The sequence below is a fragment of the Tiliqua scincoides genome, chromosome 9 (genome assembly GCF_035046505.1).
Source record: "Tiliqua scincoides isolate rTilSci1 chromosome 9, rTilSci1.hap2, whole genome shotgun sequence".
Lineage (NCBI taxonomy): Eukaryota > Metazoa > Chordata > Lepidosauria > Squamata > Scincidae > Tiliqua > Tiliqua scincoides.
The window spans coordinates 25,204,212-25,221,651 of NC_089829.1; the positions used below are offsets into that span (position 1 = coordinate 25,204,212).

Here is a 17,440-nt window from a genome sequence, read left to right on the forward strand (position 1 = left end):
CTGGCTTTCGGTGGAGAGGTCTATGCCTGTTTGTTCCACTCTGGCTGCAACACACTGTGTCTTCAATCTCAAAGCCCTTCAAGGCAGGACTTGGGACTCTTGATCTCAAGGTGGCTGAGTCCAAGCCCAGGATGGCTTCAGAGTTCCATGTGGCAGGGAGGGCCATGGGACAGATTGCACATCTTTAATCAAGAGCAGAATGCTAGAGGAGGAGGAGGAGGAGCCTACATGCAGAACTATTGATCCTACATGCAGAAATGTTGCTTTAACATGACCTTGGATCCTCTTCAGACTCTTGTCCTTTTTCAGTCTAGGCTTAAAAAGAATTTGGAGGTGAACTGGTTGGTTGGACTGTTCATCACTAGCACAGCTGGTAAATGGTGTGTGCCACTGCTCAACCCACTCCAGGCAGGCCCCACATCAGGGATGTACTATGTGGAGGCACCAGGTGAAGCAGAACTGACCTGTTGTTGTCCATGGGGAAGTGTCACAACTGCCCCCGAGGAGGCTTACACCCGAGGAGGCTCTCCTTACACCGAGAAAGCAGGAGGGGTGGCTGCGGTGCTATTCCATGGACAATGACTGGGGAGTTCTACCTCACCTACTGCTCCCACACTGCACATCCCTGGTGTGATGGGATTTTGTGTTTGGTCTTCAGAGTTTATGTTGCCAGGAAAGGGTCCTCACACCCTCCCTCTCCTTTTTATTTTTTGTTCTAGGCATCAGCCTTTCCTCTGGAGACAGCTACTCTAAAATTAGTTGCCAGTGAACCTACCCAGCGCCCACCAGGCACCGTGGAGAGCACGGCTACAGGAAACGGAGCTGCCCAGGATCACAGGGCTGGTTTGGATGCGGAGGGTGCAGCCCCAGCAGCTACAAGTAAGTGTTGTGTAGATAGCATAATGCAAAAGAAACTATGTGTGTTTGTTTACCTGTAGGAAGATACGTGCTCATGCACTGTGCTTGCAATGTTTATCAATTCATCAGCTAGATTGATTACAAAATCTTGTGATGCCATGGTTTATTGGGCAACAGATTTATGTATAATTGTTAACACAATTACAGGCATCCTGTGGGGGATACATTCCTGCCTCCTGCAGATACAGGAAACCATGGGGGAACCCTCTGCAGCCCCCACCCTGCGGCCCATTACCCTTGTTTATGTTCATAACAGTCATGCAAAATGGCTCTTGCATTAACAGACAGGCAAGCTGTCCGGCAAGAAGGGAGAGTGAATTAACTTCCTGTTTCCTGTTAATGTTCACTCTCCCTTCTAGCCTGCCTGCTTGCTTGTCTGTTAAAGCAGGAGGCATACAGTAATGGCAAGAGGCCACGTACCTCCTTGCTTGGTTAAAGCAAGAACCATTTCATAAGACTGTTATGAACATAAACAAAAGTAATGAGCTGTGGGGTGGGGTGTAGGGAACTGCAGATATTGGAACCGCGTACACTGGGGGATGCCTGTACTTATAAAAATGGCAAATGGCCATCTCAAATGTGGCATTTCCGCTTCTCTCATACAAGAAGGAATGCAACTTCTAAGATGCTGCTTGTGATAACACAGACACGCATAATCTGAAAACCAAGATGTCCCTTTTGCTTCAGAACTATTGTTTTACTTACATGCAAACTGGTGCACAACTGATTTAATCGGTTACTTGGCTGAAAGTAATTTCATTTGGGTGAAAGAACACACACACACATACATATATACATACATACATGCATATCTTGCCTCTGCAGAGGATGGCAATTTCGATGCACTGCTTTTACCCTGACATAATGAGCAGAGCCAGTTCCAGCCCACAGGAAGTGAAGCAATCCTGGGTGGGTTTGAGCAATTATAAATACTGACCTGTTCCTTGGCTGAAGAGGCAGATAATGCATTTGCTGCCAATGTGGGGTGTGTTATCTGCTTAGAAGCAGAAACATGTAAAAGGCAATATCACAGCTGACTTATTTTTGTAACCTGAGATGAACTGACTTGTCTTCAAGGGGATTCACCAAGAGCCTGAACTGATACTGTCTTTGTCATGGCACTTCAGAACACAGGGTCTTCTTCTTACCAAAGCCTTCTTAGAGGGGAATTTTCAAACTTTTCTGGAACAGGCATAAGATGTTCCAGCCCCTGTGACCAAATGTGGATTTCCAGTATTTGTTAAAAGACTCTGTCTTCCCCTCCAACCAGTGACTTGCTGGCCGGGTCAGAGGAGGCCACTCCTGAGCTTTCAGTGTCTCAAAGCCAGGTCTGGCAAGGTGCCATCTCCTGAGAGTTTAACATTCCTACTGGTCAGGAGCTACAGCATTCCTGGAGAAGGTGTTTTTCTCTCCTTCCCTCCCTCCCACCCCCACACAAACACTTGTACTCAACTTTCCAGGCCTGGCCTATTCTAGGAAGCCCTTCAGGGCTCAAGGCGTAGAACCTCACTTTGATGAAATGGGAGCTTTCTCCTGGCATGAGAGACTGTAGGCCATCAAGGACAAGCTGGGGAGCCTCTGGGTGGACTACCTATGGTGTTGGTGAGGCAGCAAGGCAGGGGGAGTGAGGTTGAGGCAGCCCCAATTCCCAGCTGCACACAGCTGAGGACTCTGCCACCTGGCAATGCAGGGAAAACCTAAGAGATCATGACTGTGCATTCACAAACAACCCTTGGTTCAGTTTAACAAGCACATAATGTGATTTAACTCCTGTGCTGTTCTTATTGGGGGCCAAATCACATGTTACAGTGTGTCACTTGAGTGGCCTGAGGGAGTCATGAAACAGAGCAGAAAGAAAGCTGTGTGTGTGTGTGTGTGTGTGTGTGTGTGTGTGTGTGTGTGTGTGTGTGTATGTCATTTCTGCTCCTAATGTGCTCTAGGAGAAAAAGCTTCCATTGGCTGGGGGGGGGGTGAGGAAATGATTGGAAGCAAAACTGTGGTAGGGCAAAGTCCTAAGACCTTCTGCCCCCCCCCCACTACAATCCTGCACTCATAGTCCCTCCCTGGGACACTGAAAGCTCAGGAATGACCTCCTCTGACCCAGCCAGCAAGCCACTGGTTGAAGGGGAAGACAGAGTCCTTTAACACGAGCTGGAACATCTTATGCCTGTTCCAGAAAAGTTTGAAAATTCCCCTCTAGGAAGGCTTTGGTAAGGAGAAGACTCTGTGTTCTGAAGCGCCATGACAAAGACAGCATCAGTTCAGGCTCTTGGTGAAACACCTTGAAGACAAGCCCATTCCATCTCAGGTTACAAAAATAAGTCAGCTGTGATATTGCCTTTTACATCTCTGCTTCTAAACAGATAACTCACCCCACATTGGCAGCAAATGCATTATCTGCCTCTTCAGCCAAGGAACAGGCTAGTACGCTTCTACTCTCAACAGGGAATTCTGAAAACACCCAAGTCCACATCTGGCCCAGAAACCAGCACGGAGAACTCCTGGTCTAGAAAGCAGTGTCAAAGAGAGATGCCCCTTTCTCCCCCCCCCCTTTGCTTCCCATTCAGCCTCAGATAGAGATGTGAAGAACTCAGAAGCTTGCTTATGACTTTTATGATATTGCAGTTCGTGCTAATCAAGGTACTACCCATCTGTGACTTTTGGATTTTTTTTCTGACAGACAAATGCAGTTACCTAAGATTTTTGTCTATTCTGGAATAAGGGGTGAGAGAGGGTCATCGGTAATTTGTGAGCTATTTACTGCCAGCCAGCTGGGAGCAGGAGAGATGCAGCCTGGAAAGAGAGTCGTGTGAAGCTCCCTGTGTTAATTGCTATTGTTGCTTGGCAGAGACACTGAGTAATGACATGTTAGATGCCTGCTGTATTTCATCCTCAGTTCTTTAAGATAGGGCCTTCATGTTCCTGGGGTGGATCCTGGCTGGCACTCAGTGAGGGAGGAAATGTCAGTGCTATGTCTTCCGTATGTGGGGGAGACAAGGTTAAGCTGGATATCAGCTTTGCCTTGGGAGGTCTGCAAGCACCCTCTCCCCCGCCAACCTAGGGCTCATGCTGATGTAACGTTCTCTTTCCCAGGGAATACAAATGTTACATGGGAGACTGATGCCTAGCAAAGATATTGTCTAGTCTGCATGTTCAAAGTCTGGAATATACATTTCAATTGGGATTTTTGGCAACCTAATGACCTTGCAGCTAACTACTTGCCATGTGTGAGTGTGCATGTGTGCACTATACACACACTATGGGCGCAATCCTAAAGTGCCCTTGGGCTGGCGCAAGTACCAGGAGGGTGGTCCCAGGGCAGGTGGGGAGCAGGAAGTGGGGCTGGGACCCAGTAGTTATGCCGGATCCCAAACCTGTTCCCTGAGCAGCGTGGAGCGGCTTCAAGCCGCTCCGTTCTCCTTGAACTTATGCCACCTCTGGAGGTGGCGCAAGTCCAAGGAAACCCATTGGGGCTGCAGTGGCTTACCCAAGGGTAAGGGGAAGAGTTTCCCCTTGCTTCCGACTGAGCCACTTTGGCCACCTATCCTGTGCTGGATACAGCGCAGGCCTCCTGGCCTGCAAGATAGGATTGCGCTGCATGTTAAGTCTGAACAAAAGAGTGTGTATGTATACATATTCTGTATAAAATGTATTGCTCACAATTACTCACAATTTGAAATATATCTGCTGACAAAGCCACAAATACATTCAACAAGGAAAATTAAGGGGGGAGGGGAATTAACAGACATTGGCTTGGTCTAGATTAGCAAAGGCAGGAAGATAAAAGTGCCTCTTTATACCTTGTGAGAATTGCTGATAAGGGCATTTGTTCCTTTCGATTCTGCAACAAAAAAATTGCAACGGAAAAAAAGCCAAACCTGAAAGGGAGCCTGTGTATCAAGAGCAAGTGCAGTGAGCAGGAGGGACTGGGCGGCCTCCTTCTAGCAGGGACAGGAAAGAAAGAGCCATCATTGGTGTCACCTCGACAACTCTTGAGTTCTAGGCATTTGTGGCAAAGAGATAATAGACTTCCTCTCCATTCCTTCTCTCCAGAATGTTGCCACTCTGTCATGAGCATCATGACAGTATTACTCTGTCAATACATAAGTAGTAATATGGTGCCATCCATTTATGTGGTGCTTGACACAGTACACAGAAGACAAATCATGGAAATCTATCTTAAACTGAGTCCAATCATTGGTTCACCTAGCTCAGTACTGGTGACACAGACTGGCAGTGGCTTGCCAAGGTGTCAGATGGGATTTGTCAGGGTAGGAGGTCTGGTCTAGACAGAGGGTAGAGCCTCCGTTTGCCTGAAGATAACATCCGAAGGTCGCCAGTTCCAGGCCACCGGCACTGTGAATGGGGAGACCTTGAATCAGCTGACAAGCCAAGCCGAGTTATTCCACCTACTCTTTGGTGTGAGCAAAGAAGTGTCTTGGCCACCCTTCAAGTGAGAGATGAAGGAGCTGCTTGTCAGCCTGCGTGGGAGGCAACGGGGGGCCAGAATGTGATACCAAATCAGAAAAGATCCATCTGAAATGATGTGGTTCTTGAAAGATGGAAACTTTCTTCAATTGTAAAAATCCCTATGGGGATTTAGAACAGCCTGCCTATGTATTGAGAACAAAACGGCTAATATTATAATCCCATTGTACAAATCGATGGTAAGGCTACACCTGGAGTATTGTGTCCAGTTCTGGTCGCCGCATTTCAAAAAGACATAGTGGAAATGGAAAAGGTGCAAAAGAGAGCGACTAAGATGATTAAGGGGCCGGGGCACCTTCCTTATGAGGAAAGGCTATGGCGTTTGGGCCTCTTCAGCCTAGAAAAGAGGCGCCTCAGTGGGGACATGATTCAGACATACAAAATTATGCAGGGGATGGACAGAGTGGATAGAGAGATGCTCTTTACACTCTCACATAACACCAGAACCAGGGGACATCCGCTAAAATTGAGTGTTGGGAGAGTTAGAACAGACACAAGCAAGTATTTCTTTACTCAGTGTGTGGTTGGTCTGTGGAACTGCTTGCCACAGGATGTGGTGATAGCGTCTGGCCTGGACGCCTTTAAAAGGGGATTGGAAAAGTTGCTGGAGGCAAAATCCATTATGGGTTACAAGCCATGATGTGCATGTACAACCTCCTGATTTTAGAAATGGGCTATGTCAGAATGCCAGATGCAAGGGAGGGCACCAGAATGAGGTCTCTTGTTATGTGGTGTGCTCCCTGGGGCATTTGGTGGGCCGCTGTGAGATACAGGAAGCTGGACTAGATGGGCCTATGGCCTGATCCAGTGGGGCTGTTCTTATGTTCTTATGTAAACCGCCTTGAATTAAAGTCTGAGAAGAAACCTGACAACCAAGAAATGCAGTATATAAATACATGTATTATTATTATTATTATTATTATTATTATTATTATTATTATTATTATTATTATTATTGCTCTCCACTAGCTGGAGATGCTGCTGGGAAGAGAACCTGGGCCTTTTTGCATGCAGGGCAGGTGCTTTTTTCACTAAGCTATGCCCCCCCATCCCTCCCCCCAAGGCTCTTAGACTAAATTTGATGCAGAGAGACTACAGAGAAGGGGGAGAACAGTGGCAGAATGGGTAAACAAACACAGATACGCATTTATTTATATTACATGTACATAGGCTTAGGTACAGTGAGAACTGTGCATGTTTCCAGGCTCCATGGAAAAGGTGAGTTTTGAGGAGGGATTTGAAGGAAGTTAGAGAGGTGGCACTGCAGAGGCATTCTGGGAGGCAGTTCAAAGTAGAAGGGGCAGTAAGAGAGACAGGGCAAAGCCAGTATGGCAAACAGAAGGATGGCTTGATGGATGAGGGTGGGGGAATTAGGCTAGCAAAGATCACAGGCAGGAATGGTGTCATGGTATAAGAGAGAGGGATGTGGGGGAAGGCCATGGAGGCCTTTGAAGATAAGGGAGGAGGTTGTGTAGTATCTTGTATCAGACTAGAAGCCAGTGTTGGTATTTAAGAAGGATTGTCAAATGTGTTACATGTACATTGTGAATTTTAAAAAAATAGCTGCAGAGGGACAGAATCAGGAGCAGGGGAAGGGGACAAGGATCTTCATAGCTCTTTCTAAACTGAGCCATTTTTATGCATCTAAATAACCCCTGCCTGATCTCCTTCCCCTCCCCAGGGGAAAAGGCAGAGTCCCTGCATCATCTTCCCAGAGCACTCTGAAACAGAGGACACCACCTCTGAAATCAGTCACTTGGTTGTGCTCCTGGGAACAAGGTGCTATCCATTCAGGTTCCCACTTCTTGATTGAGGAGGAGGCCAGCATGTTGTGTTTCTAACCTGAGAGGTTTCATCCCTGAGCATTTTAAGCCAATGTGACTAGGGCAAACTGAAAACAGACTGCTTTTCAATGCAGGGAGGACAGGGTTTCAAGACATTGGTGGGCATCTGTGATATTCTTCCTGTGAACTCAGGGAGCTGATGTGGTCCTCAATTACAACGCTTGCAGTCATTCAAGGGAACCAGCTTGTCTGAAAGGGGTTCATATGATCACCCTGCCATTGAATCAGGTTTTCAGTTCAACTTGTTCAGTATTGTTTACACTGACTGGTTGTGGCTCTTCAGTATGCCAGAGAAAGGTCTTTCCCAGTCCTGCCTGGAGTGGCTGCTGGGGACTATACCTGGGCCCTTCTGCATGCAAGACATGCCCACTCCCACTGAGGGACCAACTCAGGTCCCTCAATCCAGACCCTGCAGATGTCTCCCTTAGAGCTCCCTGACATGGAAGGAAACTCTCATCAGTTATGGGGCCTTTTTCCTTCAGGCCCAATGAGATCGATCACAGGTACTGTCATCTCCTGTTTCTCCAGCAGATGGCAAGGCAGTGTCCTCAGTAAATCAGCAGGCACAGCTTGCTAGACACCCCCCTTCACAATGCCCAAGGTCTGCTTATCTCTCTAGTCTCAGCCTAGGGAGGCCAGTCTGCCCTTCCTTAAGTTCTGGAATCAGATAAAGCTGTTTAAATTCCTAAAACCACATTTCTCTCTCAAATGTGCAAAAAAAATGTGCAAATTTTTTTAGAAACGCAACACAAAAGCTCAGAAATTATTAAAAGATTTCAGACATTTTGTCAACCAGAGGGGTTGTGCAGCCTTGCTAGAGAGGCATAGCCAGGATCCTTCCCACGGGTGAAGGTTTTGGATTGTGCTCCCCTGGCTAGTTTAAGCAGCTATGCAGGGAGCCATGGCTCACAGATTGGGAACCACTATCCTAAAAGGACACCTGGCAGATTAATCTGAGCTGGTCCCACAACCTTCCAGTTCTGGGGTTTCAGCTCTGAAACATGACAAGGAATTGACAACGATGACTCCCCTCACTCTGAAGTTGTAGCCTTCCCCCCCCCCCCTTGGAGTCAGGGCAATGGAATGCTTCCCCTCTTTTGAGGCTGCAGCCCAGTCCTATGTGTGTCTACTCAGAAGTAAATCCCATTGTAGCCAATGGGGATTATTACTCCCAGGTAAATGTGGATAGGATTGCAGTCTTGGGCACACTTCCTTGGAACCACGCTCAGGGGGTTGCGCTGTGAGACCGAAGTCTTGGGGCCAAATCCTATCTGACTTTCCAGCATTGATGTATCCATGCCAGTGGGGTGTGCGCTGCATCCGGTCCTGAGGGGACAGTCACTGAGGCCTCCTCAAGGTGTTGGCTCTTACCTTGGGGCTGCATCATGGCTACATTGGCGCTGGAAAGTTGGACAGGATCGGGCCCTTGCGCGCTTAGCAGACGGCAAGAAGTGGCATCAAAGCCAGAGGAGTAAACATCCCCCAAGCTTCTGCAGGCATTTGGCTGCAAGCCCCCTTGGCTTTGGTGCACACTGCTGGGTCTTACTCCCGAGGAAGCGTGCCCAGGCTCTGGCTGCAGGCATTGGCCCCAGGGCCCGCTTCCTCTTAGCCCGGTGGGGGCGCGCGCATGGGTGCCCAGCCCAGCCCCAGAGGTATGTGTGCCTCCCCCGCATGGCCCTTCTCCCCAGCACGTGCTTGGCTTGCTTCCGGGCCGGGCTGGGCCGGGCGGGGAGGCTTGGCCAGCGGAGGAGCCGCTGCTCTTGCTGCTGCTGCGCCCTGAGCGCGCGGCGCGCTTGGAGCCGGTGAGTCACCCAGTGGCTGCAGCTCCTGGAACAGGAGCAGCCCGGCTGGGCTGCGCTGTGCTGCGGGCGGGGGAAGAAGCAGGAAGTGGGGAGAGAGAGAGACAGAGACACACACACAGAAGGACGCCCGCCCGCCCGGAGCCGCCGCCGCGCCGGGCTCCCCCTCGCAACCTCTCCAAGTTGCGCGGCGGAAAAGTTTCTTCGCTGCGCGCCTCTCCTGCGGGGCTGGCGCAGCGCTGCGCCCGGGGGACCCCGCAGCCGCCCTTCGCCCCCGGCCAACCAGCCCCATGGAGGAGAGGACCCCTCGCTGGAGCTCCGCCCGTCCCATCATCGGTGAGTGGGAGTTCGGTCTCTGGCGTTGGCTGCGGCGGGCGAAGGGTCTTTGAGCCCAGGTCTACTCAGCAGTTAGTCCCATTGCAGTCAGTGGGGCTTACCCCCACGTAACTGGATAGGTTTGCCACCTTCCAGTGGCAATTGCTGCTGGGGCTCAATGCTGCCTCCCTGTGACTGGAGCCTGGGTCCAATCCTATCCAGTTCTGGTGCAGCTGTGCCCATGGGGATAGGATTGGACCCCCTGTTCACTCTCGCAGGAAGGCAGAAGGCTTTCTGCACATGCTTGGACGTGCTCGTCGTGCACACAGAAACTTGTGGAGCCTTTCTCTGCTAAACATCCCTTCTCGCTCCCCCCATCAGCTCCCAAAACTATTAACAAGCAGAATGAACCCACTATTGCAGAAAATGCAAAAGGGAATACATGAGCAGGGTGGCACAGGGCCATCAATGAGGGGACCAGGCAGACCTCACCAGGGAGGCGGTTCTGCAGCCTAGGTGCTGCAACTGAGAAGGCCTTCAAAGATCTCCAAAGGCAGGACCATGTGAAGCAGGGCCTCTGGGAATGGGATTGAAGAGTGTGTGTGGTGGTGGGGAGGTTCTTCAGATAACCACTCCCAAGTCATGTAGGGCTTTCAAGGTGGTAACAACATAATGAATTGTGTGCTTGGGGCAAACCAGTAACAAATGGGAGTTGTGTGTACATAAGGATCCTGGTTGCTGAGTTTTCAAATAATCTTCACAAGGAAGTATAAGAGTGTGTGAACGGTCAGATCTGGATGTGGCTAAGGCTGCAATCCCATGCTTTCTTATCAGGGAATAAGTACCATTAAAATAGTGGGCTCACACAGTCTTACACTTCCTTGTATTTGGAAACTCAGCAGTCAGGACCCTTACTTCTTAGTATACATGCATAGAAATTTAAGGCATGTGTAACTCTACCAGATCTTTTTTCTCCAGGGTAGATAAACATTGGGGACACCAGCCATTGCTGTGCAAAGGGACTCCTGGTTACAGTTGCCATTTGGTTGTCCAGGAGCCCCTGATGTGTGAATGTGGTCCTTCAAGGGGAGTGCAATCCATTACAGGAGAGGCTTTACACCTGCTTCCAGGTCAGCAGGAGCTAACCAACGCCACCTTGTCTGAATTTAACCTCTGCTTGTTCACTCGCATCCAGGACTTGTTCACTCACGTCCAGATTGCTGGACTTGGATATTGGTTTTGGACCTCCACTGCTTTACTGAGAGAGTTAGGGCGCAATCCTAACCAACTTTGCAGCACTGACCTAGCTGTAATGCAGCCCCAAGGAAAGGTAACAAACATGGCTTTAGCTTGAGGAGGCATCCTTGACTGCCTCCCCACTGCAGGATGCAGTGCACATTACATTGACACAGCTATGTCAGTGCTGGAAAGTTGGTTAGGATCGCACCCTTAGCTGTTGCCAGCATACCTACAGCAGGCCGCATCTTAGAATAATCTGTCCCAGCAGTTTCATGTGGATGTTGCAAAACATGGGAGACAATATGGTACTCTGGGTTCCCAAGGCCTGTGTCCAAGGGGTCGAAAAGAAGTCCCCCAGCACTGCTTTGTAGACTCTTCAGTTGGAGTTGCTGCCATGGTTCCCCGCTTAATGGGAAGAGTGGTAGATATGAGTTCCTTGGTATTTAAAAGGAATTCTCTGAATTTACCTGGAAGCAAGCCCTGAGAGGTGCCTTGGGGTTAAAGTTTGCTTGTGCAGCTCACACTTGGACCCTCTTCCTTAGAAGCTCCTTTTCTTGGTGCCAAACTCATAAGGGCTGTTTGCAGTAAGTCCCTGGTAAAGGAAGGGCACTCTGCACATGTTCAGAGATCATTGTTGTCTTTAAGAACTTGACTCCATGTTTAGGAATGGGTTATGGCATTCAAAAAAGAGCCAGAGGGAAGATGCGGTGAATTCTTTTGACCTTTGAGCCTCTGGGTGTGAGGGATCCATTGTGTCAATTGTGTGTGTTTTGGGAGGCTTGGATTAAAATGCAGTATTTCTTCCTTTGTTTTTGTTAATATGGAGGGCTGGCAGCATGATGAATGGGTACATGAAATGGGAGTGTTTACCATGTGATCAGGCATCTGCAGATTTATGACAAGAGTTTGGCACAAGACATCTTGGACCTCATGCTTCTGTCTGCTTACCTTCCCAACTTTGTTGGTTCCCCTTCTTTGGGTTCCTTTCTGCAGCAAACTTTTATTTCATTTGTTATCCATGGTACTCTTTGCCATCTGCCATGATGCTGTGGCAGCGCAGATCCTAAGACAAGACGAGTAGTAACAGCTACCGTTTCCTTGGGCTGAATGGAAACTCATTTCTCTTATGTCCAGTGTCAGCATAATGTTTCAAATATGGTAACTTTTGGTTGCGTGTTCCCCGAGTGCGTGAAAAAGTGATCTGAACTCCTGTTCTCATGTGAACCTTCTATGCTTGTGTGCTTACAGGATGATTTCTAACACCTAAGAAACACTGTATCTGAATGGTTCTTTGCTGCACAATTATAGCCAACCAAAATTTGGGGCTCATGCTGTAATTACCTGTCTCTTTTGGGGACCTTCAAGACATGGGGAAGTGAGAGAAGGTGACTGAAAGACAGGAAAACACAGCCTGTTGCATGCAACTGTCCATGTACTTTGATGTGCTTGATCGTTACTGTTCTAGCTCTAGGCCCTTTCTCCCTTCAAGTGTCACGGAGTGGATGCGCCAGCCACAAGTAACCTCCAGTGTGAGGCCAGCAGATGCGTTTCTACAAGTAATGGTAGTGTTGCTGTTGGATTGTAAGGCATGAGCTGCAGGGTCACAAGCCTGTCCCATAATCTGAGACATGTGAGAAGAAACTGTGAGAAGAAGCTGTGGGTAGCCAGTGGCAGAGCACCCTCTGTGATCTTTCTGTGCCCGGACTTGGATTTTATAGTGTTCTTAATTGACACTGTAATCTTTTGCCCTTGCTATTTGTAAATGATAAAAACTGTAATTTTTTTTTTAAAAAGCAAAAGTGCACCACTTTTCTGTATCACTTTGTATCTTTAGCCTTGGTATTAGAAGCTGGTTTTGGTACAAGGAGCCCTGGCACAGATTAAGCAAACTGCATTAAAGTATTCCTGCAAGGGTTATTTGGAAGGAAATGCCTCCCAGATGGTAAAGACAGGTGAGCATTCACTAATGGCAAAACCACTCCAGTCACATCTGAAACTGAGGTAGTGTAAAGTACCAGCAGCAAGGGGTCTCTCCTTCTAGTTCAGAAGGGAGCTCTTCTGGGACGTTCAGGTGTACCTTATGCATCACCTTGCAAGTGTAAACCACAGCCTAGCTACTCACCAAACCTATCACAGCATCCCAGCCAGTGGTTATGGCCCACTTGGTGATCAGCAACATCTGTATGTTTGCAGCACTGGGAAGACCGAAGTCAGCAAAAGGTTTCTGGAGCCTCTGATGGGCAGTTGTGAGTGGCTGGTGTGCTGTATTGGCCCTTTGAAGGGTCACATTGTACAAGAATGGGGAATGTCCTGAAAGAAGGCCTGACTGAAGGTGGGGTGGCACCAGATTTTATGGAGAAGAAATGCCACCCTTCAGAGGCCACAGAGGGACTTCTCTTTCTGTGTTTGGAGAAGCACTCCATGCTGCGTGTGAAAACGGTGGCATATCTGGTGGGAGAATGTGTCTCCAAGATGCTCCACTGAGCTGACTCCAACATGCCATTGTTCCCATGAGCATGTTCAAAAGAGTAGAGGCGGATGTAGAGTTCAGTTCTCCTGCATTTGCTCAGGTTCTTAGAATGTGTGAGATAGATTAGTCAATTAGTCATGCTCAGTGGCATTGTGCTTCTGAATCCCAGCTGGTGGAGAGCAACAGCAGAGCAGGTTCGTGAGCTTGTGGAGGCACCTAGTTGGCCACTGGTGGAGATAAGATGCTGGATTGGATGGCTTAGATTGGTCTGGTCCAGTAGGGCCTTCCTTGTGATGTTCTGTTTTCTGAATGAACTGTCTACTTCTGCAAACTGTACAGCATCAGTGCTGGGAAATGCATGAAAGGCAAGAGAAGCAAGAAAGACAGTAGTACAAATGGAACAGAAGTGGCGGTCACTGGAGAAAAAGGGTCCTTGCCCAAAAGGTGTACAATTGAAGGACAAAGACTAATGTGAAAGAGGTATCTCTGGCCTCCCAAATGATGGGGCTTGTTTAGAAACAACGCTGAGGCTTTGAGCTTCCTCTTGGTTCAGATTCCTGGCTCTTGCTTTGAAGTGTGCACACTGTCTGTTTTCACTGGCTTGCCCGTGGGATAATTAGAAGGGCCAGAACTTAATTATTTGCTCCTTTCAGCTGTGCTTCATTTTATAACATCTATAAAGTCGAGCAGAGGTTATTGCTATGGAAAGACGCTCTTGCCAACCGGTCAGAGAAAGAACCGGCTTTCAGAGTTCCCAGATCTCAGAGGAAAGGAATCCTTGCCCAGTTCTGAGTTAGTCTCTGGAAATCAACCCAGGGACTCCCAAATGTTAAGGCTGGATCCAGATTTAGTTATGAGGTTCTGGGGACCTGGAATTGGCAGTTTTGCCTTGTGCAAGTGGCCGGCTGATTCTGGAGATGATGCTGTGCCTTGGTTCACCCTGCTGTGCTATGGAGGGTGGCAAAGCAGATGTTGAGAGTTGTGTCTTCTGTGCTTGTCTCTGGAAATACAGAACAATGAGCCTTTTCCAAGGTTGGGAGGGGAGTGTGTGTCTTGTAATAAGGCATTGTGTTCTTGAGATATGTGAGGTCAAAGGTCCTGCATTGTGCATTGCTCTTGCTTTTCAAGCTTGTTGTATCCTGCTGTTCTGCTTTTCACCCTGGGTACCAGTGGATTTCCTGCTGTGAGGCAGCCCTTTGGGTGCTGCCAGGTTCAGATCAAAACTGCTGCTCTCTAGCACTGCTCTGAGTGAGCGAGACTTGCTCTCTTTTGGGCACCAGAAATTCTGTCTCTGCAAGACTGAAGTGGAAGGAAGCTCCACAAGGACCTTGGCCAGTCTGGCCTTTGCTTCTGGGAGAAACCCAGCCATGCTTTTCCTGATCCTAGAGCAGTGGTTCCCAAACAATATAACATCGGGACCCACTTTTAAAAATGTCACTCTGTTGGCACCCAGTTTCCCCTGGGGGCTGGGGATAAGAACAGGCCCTCGGTTTGGCTGTACTTGTCGTAAGAGGCGACTAAACAGCCACCGGGTAGATGGGACTTGTCAGCCTGGGAAGGCAGCTCATCTGAGAGAAGGAAAACTCTTATCCCAAACCTCCACTGCCTTGTGGCTACATCCAGTTATGGAAAAGGTTTCAGGCGTCAACCTCGAGGCAAAATCCGGAGCCAGAGTCCCTGAGGCAGTTCATGGCTGAACAGTCACGTTCTGGCAACTCCTGCGACTCCGCTGGAACCAACCGTATTGGCCTCTGCCTTTCCATTGGACCATTTCAGCGACGTGGAGAGGGGGGATTTGCTGCATGGGTAACAGCCTGTCCTCCATATCTACTTTACCCAGGCTTTGCGCACTGGAGAGGACACTCTGTTCCAGAACCACCATTCAGAGTGTGACACCATAGTCTTCCGAGACTGAAGGATGCCAACCCTGGCACCCATCTAAGTTTACAAGGCAAAAAATAAGAGTTTCACTTTACCAGCTGCTCAAGCCTCTGTTTTTATTATGGTGGGCCTGCCTTCTAGAGCATTTATTGAACTTCATGTACTTCAAATTTGGACCACACTGGTGGTTTAGTGTTCTCCTTTGTCTGGCCTTTGATATGAGCAGAGGCACTTTTGCCTTCTCACAAGTAAATGCACATGTGTGGCTCAGTTTCACTTTCTTTAGGGCTCAGTATATTTTCCTTGACAACTATGAGCTTGTCAGTTTCAGTTTCATGACCCACCAACAATTGGGTCATGAACCACTAGTGGGTCCAGACCCACAGTTTGGAAAACAGTGTCCTAGAGCTCTCTGAGGTGGCACAAGGGTTGCAAAATGTATTGTTTAATGGCCAATTATAATAAGACCAAAGAAGCTGAGGACAAGTGAAGACCTCTGGGAGAAGATAAAAAGAACATAGAAAGATTGCTGGGGTTAAAGGTGGGTGGGAGTGGGCAGGTGTCTGGGCTTAATAAATAGCCAGTGTGTTTTCCCATCCTGTATTGTGTCTAACATAACAGCTTACAACAGCGGTTTTCAAACTCTCTGGGAGAGTTTGAGCCGCTCTAAGTCCTTGCGGGGGCAGGGGGAAGGCAGCGATGCGATCCTCAGGACTGTGGCGCTCAGGGGCTTGGCTGTACTTACCAGAGCCTCCTGCAGCCTCCTGGGGGTGTGGGGAGCCCTGCGCGACCTTCTGCAGGGCTCCCTGAAGCTTAAGAAGTGAAAGTGAAGCGATCACGCCCCACCTAAGCAAAACTGGAAGTGGAGTGTGACTGCTCCACTTTCACTTCTTAAGCTTCAGGGAGCCCTGCAGACAGTTGTGCAGGGCTCCCCGAACCCCCGGGAGCCTGCAGGAGGCTCTGGTAAATACAGCCAAGCCCCTGCAGCCCCCTGAGCCTCCTCCCTGTCTCCTCGCTGCCTCCGCCCCTTAAGGAGGCAGAGGCCAGGGCCCTCAAGCTGGGGTGTCATGACTCCCCAGTTTGAAAAGCCCTGGCTTACAATTTAAAAAGTGGTAAACCTCCCTTGAAGGCTTTGGCAGAAAAGTGACACATCAGTGTAGAATTTCAAATAAATAATGTAAATGTTTTCAGTTCATTCTATCCTAGTTCTATTCTCTATAAATCTGAAATACGGTTCCTTCCATTTATGCACAGTGAAGAACTCTGTGAAACTTGAAAGCCTGCATACTTGCACATAAACTAAGTTGATATATTAAAAGATCCCATTCTGAATTGTTTTATATCTCCTTACCCACAGCAACCAGTGCCCTGGGGTTTGGGAAGTTGCTCTTTATTAATGTCACTTTCCTATGCTTTTTTTGTTCCATCTGATGAATTTGGTGGCAGCTTTTGAATCTTCTGTCTGGATTCAAATTAGAAAGCATTGTGACTCAGCTGGGAGTTGTTTTAACAGTGTCAGCCTTTGGGGCAGAGCTCCGTGTCTTAGTGTCTTATGACTCCTGTGGCACAGAGGAACACCTTGGTAGTGGTACTGTGTATGTGCCAGCGGCATGCCAACAGTGGAAGCCGGGTTGAGCAGTGCTCATTGACAAGAGAGTACTCTGTGCATTAAGGGAAGCAGGCGCTGGGAGTTGAAGGATTGGAGCTTTCCATTGCTGATCTAGTCTTGGTGTAAAGCAGGGGTCTCCAAATCCTGGCCCGGAGGTCAGATGCGGCCTGCAGCAAGCCTCTTTCTGGCCCGCAGCCAACCTCTTGTCGCCTGAAAGCCTCTGGCCCACTCAACTGACCATGACCAGAACTGTGCTCTGATTGCATCTGGAGGGTGTTCTGAGGGCCAGAGAGGTTGAAAGAATGAGCCCATTCATTCATTTATTCACTCATCTAAGTTCCATCTCAATTTATTTATTTAAATTTTATATTTAAATTTTTTTTCCGGCCCTCAACACCATGCTAGATATCTGACGCGGCCCTCTGGCCAAAAAGTTTGGAGACCTCTGGTGTAAAGCAAGAGTCTGGGACTGTTTGTGTTCATTTTTAAATGGTGAAGTGGGTTGCACCATGCCTGTACTTGCAGAGGGTCTTCATGCATTACGCAGAGGCATTTGCCATTCGCTGGTATAGATATGAAGTGCTTGTTTGTCACAGTCACTTGTTTTAAGGTGTGTCCTTGAAAAAAAAATCTAGGTGCATGAAGGGATCCCCCAGAGGCACGCAGGCAGGTTCTCATACAGCACCCCATTTCTGCCAGAGCAACCCCCTTCATCATTCTGAGCTTGGCAGGGATCTGTTCAGAGCAGCATTGGGAAGGATGCTCCTACTGGGAATAGCAGAAAGGGGGACCTTCCTCCTCCATGTTTCCAAGACTGCCTCACTTCTTTCTTGATTCCATGCCTGTGGACCTGGCAGGTACTGCCTGTGGTAGGTGT

General features: G+C 48.7%; 1 protein-coding gene across 4 annotated transcripts in view; it reads left to right on the forward strand.

Moving 5' to 3' along the window:
* GSE1 (Gse1 coiled-coil protein) overlaps positions 1 to 17,440 on the forward strand; it is a 367,574-nt gene that overhangs the window by 111,667 nt on the left and 238,467 nt on the right. For 3 of the 4 annotated variants that reach the window (XM_066636741.1, XM_066636740.1, XM_066636742.1), the window contains exon 2: positions 720 to 879. In XM_066636741.1, coding sequence (XP_066492838.1) covers positions 720 to 879 — 160 coding nt within the window. Of the gene's footprint in view, positions 1 to 719; positions 880 to 9,231; positions 9,386 to 17,440 lie in introns of those variants that run through there. The other variant, XM_066636743.1, reaches the window with a different exon arrangement.